This window comes from Saccoglossus kowalevskii, chromosome 12 (assembly GCF_978046115.1).
Source record: "Saccoglossus kowalevskii chromosome 12, keSacKowa6.1, whole genome shotgun sequence".
Taxonomy (NCBI): domain Eukaryota; kingdom Metazoa; phylum Hemichordata; class Enteropneusta; family Harrimaniidae; genus Saccoglossus; species Saccoglossus kowalevskii.
Window position 1 is genome coordinate 35,680,968 of NC_140652.1, and position 12,840 is coordinate 35,693,807.

The following is a 12,840-nucleotide window of genomic DNA, read 5'->3' on the forward strand; positions in this document are numbered from 1 at the left end:
ACGCGTTCTACACTGACAAGCGTTGCTAGGTCGCAGCACTGTCTTGGAGCATATTAATGGGCAATTGGGTTCCCCGATCTAAATTTCTATCCCGGTTTGTTGCACGTTCTTTTTTTAATATGAAATAATCAAATATGGGACATGTGTATAATAACAGAACCCCACACCCTCCCCGTGGCTTCGCTCGTGAAAGTACGGCAGCAGGATACACCGCATCACTCGTGAAAATAACTTCCATACGCAATGAAAGCCACGGGGAGGGTATCTGTCATAATACTTCATTATCACTGAAAACATTTTCCCCCTGAAATAAATTCCAGTGAATATGCCATTTCCCTCATACTATATTGAGACACAGCGCAGTGAAAATTAGATTCACATGTAATGCTTGAAAACATGTCAGCAAAAATAAATTAAGTGAAATTCTACGTGACATCATATAATAGTTGGAAATGAACACATTACACCCGACCCTACCACTCCATATACAATGTAAACTACACCCCAAAACATCCTTTCACCCACAGTTACTACCGTGTTTCACCAGTGTATTCTATTTGACGTCAGGAGAAATTGAAATAAACAAATTAATTATAATTTCAGCCTCTAGTTGACCACTGATTAAATAAACTACCTCGTCTTTATGTCAACTTGCAGTTATTCGTTGCCTACATCAGTGACTTCAAAATATATGTTTCAATCCCAGGAATTTCACTCGCTGTTAATTGCATGGGAGTGGCAGTCTTTAATGAATTTCTATTGTCATGTCAATTTCTTGCGATTACTCGAACATTAAGCTGTAACCACATACCGCCTAGGTGCTGTAATTAAATCCTGGTGTAAGCACCATATGAACTATGAACTATGCATGTGAAGCCAGCTGTGGGGTATATTCAATCCTATAGATTTCTCATTGTTTGGTAACTATTTGCTGCAAATGCAACAAAAATCAATATAAAAAATATTACCCACACAGTATTCTACATGTTACTTGTTGTACCCAAGTGTTCCTTTCATATCACGACCATGGTAGTTTATTCAGTTGTTGCCATGGCAATTACAATTGTTATCATAGTATTACAAATCTGATAGAGGTCAACCCATGGACCACACATACTAAGTATAAAAGCAATTGATCTGGTAGTTTTCAAGAAAAAAGAGAAAATGTAGTTATTGACGGATGGACAACGACGGACAATCACCTATATGAACGATGACACGTTGTCCTAATACTGTTGTGGGCGCTGAGGGCAGACTACGGGCTGGTTTATGAAGTGTTACTAATATACCGGGGGGGCTGTGTCTTGAACGACAAGAATGTTTAAAGCGCGGTAGTCGTCGCGCAGCGCGTGTTCGAATTTCATGTAATTAAACAATGTACACGCGTTGTATACGTCGCTATGAGTCCCATATCGAACAAGACGCGACACGACGACCACCGCCCTTTAACAGTAACATTTTGAAATAAATACGTTGTTTTATATGCCAGTAGTGTAATTTATGTAGAATATCCGTTTTGTGTTCTGGGTTTGTTGAAGATTTTGTGTGTTGGCTTTTGTTAATTATAACACTGTGCACATTACTAGTACAAGTGATGGCAATGAATCTGAACATAAACACACTTTATTAGAATACTGAATAGAAGTCCTCAGATGCGAATGGACGCCGGGATCTCGATGAGAGCGAACGTTCCACGAGACTATCTGTTGGACATTATAAGTCACGTGGCTCGCTCGCTCAAGGCGGTCATTTACATATATTGTCAAGATGCAAGAATGTTAATGAAAGAATGTCACTGTTTATTCATATTACATGTAGATAGCGCCCGACAGTGGAGATGACTTCGGAAGTTTTTTTATAACACATTTTCTAGCGATACATGCAATTAAAAATACATATTGTTTACGTGCGGCATAGTCCAGGATTCAAGTCGTTTGTGCCAGTAGCTCTATTTCGCTGTTGTCGCAAAGGTATACAAAATGGCGGCGATCAGTAGTATGAAACTTTGTTGCAGTGTGTTTCCATAGTTTCCTGTGTTGCACAGGTCGGAGGAACAACATTCCAGACAAACTTCGTTGTCTGTGAAAAAAAAATTAGATATTAAATTGTCGAATGTAATTATGCTTCGAAAAATTAAAAATTAGCTCAAAACATATATAATGTAATAATAAGTGGGACTCATAACTCACCGCCTTCACTCGCGCATCCTTCGACACACAGAGCACTGGAGGTGCACCCACGCACAAACGATTTTGCCACACCATCAGTTCGCACTTCCTAAAATAAAAAAGATTTGGTGTCATACAATCGTAGAACTTAATATGTGGGAAATATGGATTGCAAAAATGTTTGGGATTTTGTTTAGGTTGTGTAGTCCATTCATCTAAAAACGCCGGGTGCCCACCATCATGGTTTTCAGGTGTAGTCCATTCATCTAAAAACGCCGGGTGCCCACCATCATGGTTTTCAGGTTGTGTAGTCCATTCATCTAAAAACGCCGGGTGCCCACCATCATGGTTTTCAGGTTGTGTAGTCCATTCATCTAAAAACGCCGGGTGCCCACCATCATGGTTTTCAGGTTGTGTAGTCCATTCATCTAAAAACGCCGGGTGCCCACCATCATGGTTTTCAGGTTGTGTAGTCCATTCATCTAAAAACGCCGGGTGCCCACCATCATGGTTTTCAGGTTGTGTAGTCCATTCATCTAAAAACGCCGGGTGCCCACCATCATGGTTTTCAGGTTGTGTAGTCCATTCATCTAAAAACGACGGGTGCCCACCATCATGGTTTTCAGGTTGTGTAGTCCATTCATCTAAAAACGACGGGTGCCCACCATCATGGTTTTCAGGTTGTGTAGTCCATTCATCTAAAAACGCCGGGTGCCCACCATCATGGTTTTCAGGTTGTGTAGTCCATTCATCTAAAAACGCCGGGTGCCCACCATCATGGTTTTCAGGTTGTGTAGTCCATTCATCTAAAAACGACGGGTGCCCACCATCATGGTTTTCAGGTTGTGTAGTCCATTCATCTAAAAACGCCGGGTGCCCACCATCATGGTTTTCAGGTTGTGTAGTCCATTCATCTAAAAACGCCGGGTGCCCACCATCATGGTTTTCAGGTTGTGTAGTCCATTCATCTAAAAACGACGGGTGCCCACCATCATGGTTTTCAGGTTGTGTAGTCCATTCATCTAAAAACGCCGGGTGCCCACCATCATGGTTTTCAGGTTGTGTAGTCCATTCATCTAAAAACGCCGGGTGCCCACCATCATGGTTTTCAGGTTGTGTAGTCCATTCATCTAAAAACGCCGGGTGCCCACCATCATGGTTTCAGGTTGTGTAGTCCATTCATCTAAAAACGCCGGGTGCCCACCATCATGGTTTTTAGGTTGTGTAGTCCATTCATCTAAAAACGCCGGGTGCCCACCATCATGGTTTTGAGGTTGTGTAGTCCATTCATCTAAAAACGCCGGGTGCCCACCATCATGGTTTTTAGGTTGTGTAGTCCATTCATCTAAAAACGACGGGTGCCCACCATCATGGTTTTCAGGTGTAGTCTTTTCTTCTTCTTTTTTTTTCTTTTCTTTTTTTTTTTCAATAAATACTTTTATTGAAATAAACCAGTATAAATTAAAGGACTGTCGGTAGTCTACAAATGCTAAATGGTAGTACATCGCAAGTTATGCTGTCAGAACCTGACTGATTTATTATTTATTTGGAATTCTGTTTCTTAGGTAGTACGAAATGTTCCATGTTCGCTTGGACACAATGGCAATGGATACTATGGAATCTCGTATAATACGTATACATTTAACAAGAAGGGACAACTTGTCAGTTTGATGGACATGTTAATGCTCGAGACTGCTGAATAATCGATCACCGCCGAATCTACCTGAATGTTCGGCGATGTTCGGCTATTTGCTATCTATTCCTAACCAAGATATCTTGGGAATACCGTGTTAGTTGCAAAATATATCCGATAATACACCCTTAAATTTTGGATTTTGTGGAGATGGCAGATGTTTGATTATTCGATTCGTAAAATGTAGCAAAGTAACAGCCTTTAAAATTTATAAATATTTAACCGTATATTGTTCTCTAAGAATGTACAAGACTTATGTCACTACGAAAAAGTAATGCCTATTTTGACAGGTGATTATATTACAAAAGTAACTGAATTAAATAGAAAATAAATTACTATTCGACAAACTATTTGGTTATGAACATTCAATGTAGAATGATACAGGTCTGTCAAAGGTCTGTTATTTAAGTTCCTCTCTGTCGCATCGCATGCGTACAAGTAAACCGGAAATATAGCGGAAACCGACCGCGAGCGCCCGCTTACGGTGAAAATGAAATAAACTTTCTTCTTGACAAAGAACATAGAATTCAATATGGTACAGTTTTAGATCATTCTAGAAAATTGAATACATGTACTTACACAAATTTGTAAATAGTTAAATCTAAGAGCATTTTTGCTAATTCGTCGAATGAATACTTCACTGTTTCTTGAAAAAACAATGTTTTTATTTTACAATAAATCACACTACGTTGTTTACCCATGATTCACAACGCCAATAAAAACAAATGAAAATAAATTGAATACAAGTTAAAACAAGGATTTAGTGTTTCCCTATTTAATAATTACCTGACAACGTGCATCAACATAAAACAATCCACAAGTTTCTACGCTAGCTGAAGTAGGGTCATCCCGACATGACGTAGAAGAGCCTGCGTCACTACAAGTATAGCAGTCCAACGCCTGTGCCGTATACAAAAAGCCAAGCACAACTAAACATAACAAAAACATACGTAAATAAGAGATTATTATTTTGATGATGATAATGATGATGATGACGATCATAGTTTTACAAATTATGTTGAAATATTTGGTCACTGAGGGCGTCAAACGTAAGTACTGTATCATATTGTCTCGCATGGCGACAAAGTTACACCATCAAAAAAGATGAAGATTGTGGGTGAAATATGAACATCAAAAATGGTTGTGTACAATTACATATATATATTGTACAAAATGACATCATTAGTGTAGGTTATGTACACGTACCAATACACATGGTGACGAGTAGCTTTCCCATAGTAGAGCTTAGTTTAGTCCTGTATTAACGGTGACCTGTAAAAAATATACACTCTGCAAAACAAAGCAGATTTTACTAATTATTAACTGAGCAACGTTAACTGTTAAAACATTGAGAAATCAATGTCTCTTACTGTTTATATAACAAACATAAATTGTGTATGTGAAATGAAAACACCATGAAAAAGCACAATACGTACGCGCGCCTCAGATTGACGTGTTTAAATAATCAACACAATTGTTATTCTGTTGTCTTTTTGAACAAAATATTTGTTTATTGTTTGTGATTATATATTACGATAGCGAACATGAAATGCTACATGAAATTACAATATATTGGAATTGGAGATTTGATATACATATATTTAATATTAAATCTTGCAATTACGCAATATTACGGTATATTACAATTTTATTTATCGTTTGCTGAATCTACTGTTTATGATGTATATTGTGAGTAAATTCAGTTTATTTTCGAAAACTTGAACCAAACATTCCACCGTCTACTCCCCTAACAGTCTGTCACTTTCTCACAGAATAGCAGTCGTCGTAGATCAGATACTTTTATATTTAGAAATTTATACATTTGACAATTTATTAATTGTTTATCGAATTACACTCCTGACAGATGTCAACAGCGAGACTTGGCTGGAAAAAAGCCACTAAGGCCACCGTTGCTACGCGCTATATACCAATGGAGGGTGCGATTTCAAGTTAGCGCTGTCCGGGCGTTCTATGTGGCGGCACATGGTATTACGTAAACTTTTGATATTTTCTCAAAAAAAAAGTCGATCAGAAACGTGAATCAATTGAATTTCTTTTCTGGGAACTTGAATTTATTATTTTTAATGTGCCTTTTATTTATTCCACGAGTAACACTTATGGAAACCAAGTGAAATACTGTGTATTTGCCATTCATGGCGAAAATCGATCTGTCAATATTTTTGAGATACGGTATATATCTCACACATGATGTTTTATGTTTATATGCGTGTTCTAATATCATAACAGATTTATAAGAAAAGATATCACTCTCTCAATTTCCATCATGTGACGGAACCAAAGTATATCATTGATAAGTCTGTTTTGGTGGTCCAAATTTTTATGTCAAAACTATAGCTATGCTATGGTAATATAAAATAGAAACTGTGGTATTATGTATAATGCATTTAAAGGGCGGTGGTCGTCGCGCCACGCATGCGCGAGACTGGGTCTCATATAAACAAAGATGGCGACTTTGACTGTTGCGCAACGAGTACAAGCTAAGAGGTTAGCAAGCTATAATTAGATATTTTGTTTGGTGTTTGGAAGGTATCGAAGTAGTCACCAGAGGTAATTAGTGCAAGTTTCGCCCAGGTCAAAACTCCTACTCGGGATTTCATTAAAAGAACGTATTGGATTTTGGGAAACGTCAACGTTTATCAACACAAATGTCGGATATGCGCGGTGCGACGACCACCGCCTTTAATCTTTAGTATTTCCAGCCGAATAGCATGGGGGAAAAATCTTGTATTACTGCCATCACCTGTAGGCGAATAGAATTTGTGTTTATTTGTTTCAAAGTGAACAACATTTGGACGGGAAGAATTATTCAATGACTACCTTAATTGAGAATGCTGCCATTCTATTCGAATAAAGTTGATATATGGTTGTGGGGGTCTATCCATAGAGCTTGGAGGTGTCCATTGTCTATTACAATACTATTAAGTACTGAATAGGAATCCTTTGATAGGCACACCCCAAGTGTGAGTTGTAAATCCATGACAACAAGCATAAGGCTGGGTAAACTGTAGTAAACAAACAAAAACAGAGGAATCTCTCGTTTTTGTTTTTATACTCAACAATTTGTGCCTCAAACAACTTCAAACTCTTCACGCTCTATATGATGAATAAAAGTTCCCGAGTTCAAATCATTGTTGGAAACACCAACTAGTTGAACTTGTACCGATATGCAATTGTGTTACAACTTCAATGGGAAGGCTAAATATACACAAAACATTGATTAACACTTGGTGTTGTACGGCTCTTCAAAGTTTGGTGTGATCTACAGGGTCTATATGATGCTGCTATAGCGAATAAAATGGTCTCACAACGGCAATGGCACGTAGCTCAAAACTTGCAATATAAACACAAGAACTATATGCGTAGTTTGTACTTGAAATCTTCACATATATCAGGCAAGAGAGACGCCCCATATAAAAATACACCGAAACTCATCTTGCCGTCGCGTGGGTTGAGGTATTGATTAGTAAATTCGATCAAGTTTCTCAATGTAACGACAAATAAGTCATTCGTTAGTTGAACTCACCTGTGTTCACTCAATGTGCGGCAACTATAATACTTTAGCTATAGAATTAGGAGGAAGTAAATTACTACGTCACTGTTAATAAAACCACGTCACGTGACACATTTAGTGTTTACATGCCAATGCGTTCCATAAAATTGATTTTGAGTTGGATAAACATAAGACTTTTAATTCGTATCCATGGCAACGACGACAATAACTGTATATGAATGCCACGTGAATGAAAGATAACTATGATTGGCGTCGATTTGTTTTACACACAGGGCTTGTAATACAAATACAATCTCAAAAGACTACATTGAAAACAGTTGAAGGCTGGTAAGACTTATACATATAGAGAGTCTGAAAAAATGGCACAGATAGGAAAACCATGTTTTGCTTTAGCTATTAAGAAATTATTAATTAAACACAATATGCATACTGTTTGGGAGAATAGGTTTATCTCCCAAATTATCGATGAAACAACGTTGTTAATTGGAAAGAAAGAGAGAGATTTTTATTTCAAAAGTTGAAAAGATGCTTTATTTGACGATGTTCGTAGATCCCCAAACAGTAGAAATAAGTTACGAACGTTTCGTCAATTTAAAACAAATATTTTTTATGAGAATTACTTGGATATCGTTCGTGTTCCCCTGTACAGACAAGCTTTAACTAAACTCCGGTGCTCTAATCATAAGTTACACATTGAGACCGGTAGATATTATGGAACTCCGGTGGAAAATAGAACCTGCCAAATATGTATAGATGCTGTTGAAGATAAAACTCATTTTCTGGTAGTATGTCCAGCATATAACCATATTCGAAAACCGCTTTTTGATCAAATTAACCGCATTGAACCACAATTCGAGTTCCTTTTGCCTATCCGTAAACTTACATATATTTTTTCTCAGGATAACCATGAAATCATCCAAAGTATTGCTAGATTTGTATACACAGCTTTTCAGATTAGATATAATTTGTTAGTGTGAGTTCTCCAAATAGATGAGTTGTATATGTGTGTGTATGTGTATATATATAACACTTTATTTTATTGAGGCGATTAAAGTCACGCCTGTAACTTTCGCATTGTAACATGTTCCCCCAGGTTAGTTGGGTATATTTCTTTAGAGAAATGGAAATAAAATAATAAATAAATAAATAAATAAATAAATAAATAAATAAATATAAACTACTACATGTACAAGGAAATGGTAGTCACAAGATCCAGCTGCGTAATCACTGTGGAACTGTTAGTCTGACATTCCAAAAGTCTGTTTCACCGACCGTCAAAAATCACATGTTTCGTTATTCTGGTATCGAAATGAATACAATATTTTGTGAGACCGGAATTGTTATAATGACTCGGCGTGTATCACCTTTTTAACACAAACACCATCCCATTGAATAAGCACATTTTTTGAAAGATATTTTAAAAGGTTAACCAGTCTAGTTCTCGAGTATGTTTGCTTAACTAGCTTTACAGCTAAACAGGTGCAGCCAACGAGCAATAAATTGAAATAGTCAATTCTCTGGGACAACATTTATTTCATGGGCCTTTTGTATGAAAGGAATATAAAGGAAAGAGGGGAAATTAAAAGCTGTTTATAAGCTACCCTCCACCTGAAAACAAAATTGTCTTCCCCTCCTGATGACCAATTCATCTTTCCCCTCTCCTCATTAAAAAAACATTTTTTTTATCTACATTAACCATTCAGCAGATCAGTGGGTGACTCATATTTTTAGTTATTGATAGCACACGGCTGCCCACATTTAGCAGATGTTATTTCCCCCAATGCGTATTTTTATTATACCCTGCCCTAAAGGCTGTTTTGCCCACCCTGCGATATTTGTTTATGTAAGTACCCTACCCACTAAGAAAAGATTCCCTGTCCTTGCATTTTTTTAAGAAATCTACCCTGCCCATTGGGGGTACTGATATTTCCCACCCCCTACAAAAAATAGAAAAAATGAACAGCTCTATAGGCTGCACCTTGCTGAAAAACCATGTCTTACTCGTAAATCGTCACATTACCTACATACCATAAAGTACTCAGTAGAGGTCAACTATGTACACGAATGCACGACGTGAGTGCTCGTATCTGACTTACACTACGTGTATTATATCTGCAGTTTGTACTGCGTTGAGTGGAAACCCCGGAAAACACTAAACCTGTCGAAAAACACTAAACCTGTCGAAAAACACTAAACCTGACAATAAAAACACTAAACCCGAGGTAAAGGGTGTATTATGGGTGTACCATAATCGTCCAGTGAATATTTGATTAAAAGAAAGCGAAAACATGAAACAGAACTCACGACGGTTTAGTCTTTTTCAACAGGTTTAGTCTTTTTCAATAGGTTTAGTGTTTTTCAACTGGTTTAGTGTTTTCCGGGGTTTCCACTCAACGGTTTGTACTGGCCAATGATATAAATGTGAACACGTGTTTCGGGCGTTGTTCCTATAACATTTACAATGTCACAGACGGAGGACGTACTCTGCATATTCAACTTATGAATATTTATAACCACGGTTCGAAAACCTTCTACTGTAATTGAATTCTGATAGATCAATAGACAAGATGCTCATCTTTGTGCTTGTAGTTGCGAGTTTGAAGCCAATCAGTGGCGTTGTATCTAGTACCATAGCTTAATAATGTCTATATTTGATTTCATAAATTTTTGAGATCTTTTTAACATGGTCCACATAAATAATGAAATATGAACTGGTATTCTGTACAAACAGGTCGATGCATTTACATTCTATGTTTCTGGTTTGATGTTGACTCATTTACAGCTCTCTTATTGGTGATATCAGGATTTTACTTCCTATAGCATGTGTGTGGGCTGTCATATGCAAACCAACAATGCTGTCTTTGCACATGGTCAATTAATTCACTCCGGTTATATGTCAGATGGTACATTGCCATTGCCATGCAATAAATTCATTAATTTTACGGGTTCCATCAGTCTGATGGAATTGATATCATTCATATAAGGCAGTGATATTCCTATGAAGTACAATTACATTTCATATAGTCTCTTTGCACCTATTTTATTTTCTATTCATTCTGAAAGGACACTTGGATGAACATAAAATAGCCTAAAAGTAAAGGGGTATATTTGTACGACACCCTGTAACTTTACATGATATGGGTCTATAATATTGTCTTGTACAATGTTGTAAACAGTTAACTACTGGTTGTGTACAATTTATTGTTGCTGCACATATAATTATTGAAAACAGCAAGGTATCGTATTTTTGGCAATATGACTACTACCAAATTGGTTGTCGGTGGTGTTTTTGCACCATGATTACTTCCTTGTTTATTAGAGATGTTTATTTTATTCACATTATTTTTACATGGTTTGTCTTCCAACTAGTCATGCTAGTGATGTATAATAGCAGCTGGCCTAATTACACTCGAGTGGTGGGTGGGTCACAGTCAAGTACAAATAAGCCATTCACTTCCAAAGAATAAATATAATTATTCTTTCCGATCAAGTACTTTAACCTCCCCCTCTTGATTCAAATGACATAACCAGAGACTTGAGACATCACCTACTTCCTATAACACACAACACCATATTCACATAATTGTTCATACATGTATACATTGTCACAGCAAAATCAATTCCAAATTTACCAATGGCTCAAGCAAATCATTTGCCCATATTAACTACTATTAACTACTTGTAATCCATCTAATACTTTTATCTTGTGTTTAAATTACATAACGTTAGTCAAAAAATGTCAGCTTCTATTATTTGAACACACTGGAAAAAACAATCCCATTATCAAGGTCACGTTTATATTGCGCTGGTCCCGCTAACTCTGGATAATTTGACAATCGATCAGAATGTCTTGCCACAACAAAAAGTTAGATCACCTGCAGCTTTATAATGACAAATCAACAATAATAGCATGAACTAATTGTTTATAATAAAAATGAGATGTACTGCAATTATATATACTTATAGGGATAGACAATATTCTGTCCTGAATATCCAGTCTTTCAAAGTCACAGGCTTGAAAAGACGAATATTGACAATGTCCAGAATGATAAAAGAAAATCGATATTTCGATGAGTGAGGATTAGTGATTAGCGATACTGGCAGAAAAGTAAGAACACGTGATATTACACCCAGTCTTAATCTATGAGGGGGTCTTTTAATGATCAATATTCAATTCACCATTCAATTTTCAGTAAACAATACATTGCAACTAACTCATTTCACCTTCAGTATTAATTGTATTGACAATTTACATGTCTAAAATTGTATCATTTATTAAAAAAATGACTAATGACCTAAAAATTACTAATAATTGTTAACTCGCGTTAACTCACTACTGTGACCAGATAGAATTACAGGTTATGTTTCTGTTCAGCATCAGAGTAATATCACAGGTCAGTAGCTTGTGTCTATTATCACTGGGTAGAAGAATTGGTGATTTTCCGAACAATTGCGAGATCTCGCGAGATGCATGAAAGACGCGCGTCGAACGTCTGCTGCAAAAATCGAACGATTTGATTTTGAACTAGAATTCTTTATTTCGCAGCTTACATTGACCGGCCGATCTTCGACAGAGGAATATTGCTTCCGAATACCCTCACTTAATCGAAATTGCCTATCATCAAATGTGGACAGCACATTATTAAGCATGGAAGTGTCCCCGAAATACTTTCGCGTTTGTCGAATCCCACGCGATGTTTGACGCGACTACGGCGCTATGACCTTTGTTTGTCCTGTTTTTAGTTCGATTTCACGCATAACGCGTGATTCTCGCAGTGTACGGAAAATGGTCAATTGGACTGTCAATACAGATGAATGTATTTTGCAGTATGATGAATGTATTTTGCAGTATGACTCGACTCTTAAAACAATAACATGAACATTTCAAATTATGCGTCACTAAACTAGTAAACTCACAGTGTTCAACGATAAATGTTTATGAGCATATTTCATAGCAAACATCATTTTTTGAAACTCTGAAAATTACATGTATAAAATAGCGAGCTCTATAGGTAACATGTGTATAGAAGAGTATGGAAGAAGTACCCTAAGATGCACCCTAAGAGTTTGAAAAACGTGCACTTCTGGTCAATGGGCGGCGCCATTTTGTTTGTTAAGCGAAGCGAGACAACTCATGATGAAGCATCTTCAATATTGTTCAATGATAAAGCAATCGTCTTCTGGCAACAGACTGGAAATAATGCAGCTTTGAATAGATCATTGAACTGGAATGTCATGCTTTTGTTATTTGTTGTTTGTTATTGTTACTATGTCTGTCACCATGGCTTCTTTGTTGTCATGTATGTGACTGGAGCAAACCCATGGCATTCATATCACTTCCTCTAGGACTGGAATTACATGCACAGAAGATTACATCATCACATCCTTACGTCATTGCTGTTCCTAGTTCAACTTTCACCAAACTTCTGCCAAGCTATAAGGCTTGG

At 37.0% G+C, this 12,840-nt stretch overlaps 1 protein-coding gene across 1 annotated transcript; it reads right to left on the reverse strand.

Moving 5' to 3' along the window:
• Positions 1-1,778: 1,778 nt before the first annotated feature.
• Positions 1,779-7,464, reverse strand: LOC100369984 (uncharacterized). Its single transcript, XM_002739673.4, has 5 exons — positions 7,406-7,464; positions 5,068-5,151; positions 4,648-4,790; positions 2,190-2,277; positions 1,779-2,079 (listed from the first exon to the last, which is right to left on the reverse strand). The coding sequence occupies exons 2-5, from the start codon at positions 5,096-5,098 to the stop codon at positions 1,949-1,951; spliced, it is 393 nt and encodes a 130-aa protein (XP_002739719.2). The 5' UTR covers positions 5,099-5,151; positions 7,406-7,464; the 3' UTR covers positions 1,779-1,948.
• Between the last annotated feature and the right edge of the window lie 5,376 nt (positions 7,465-12,840).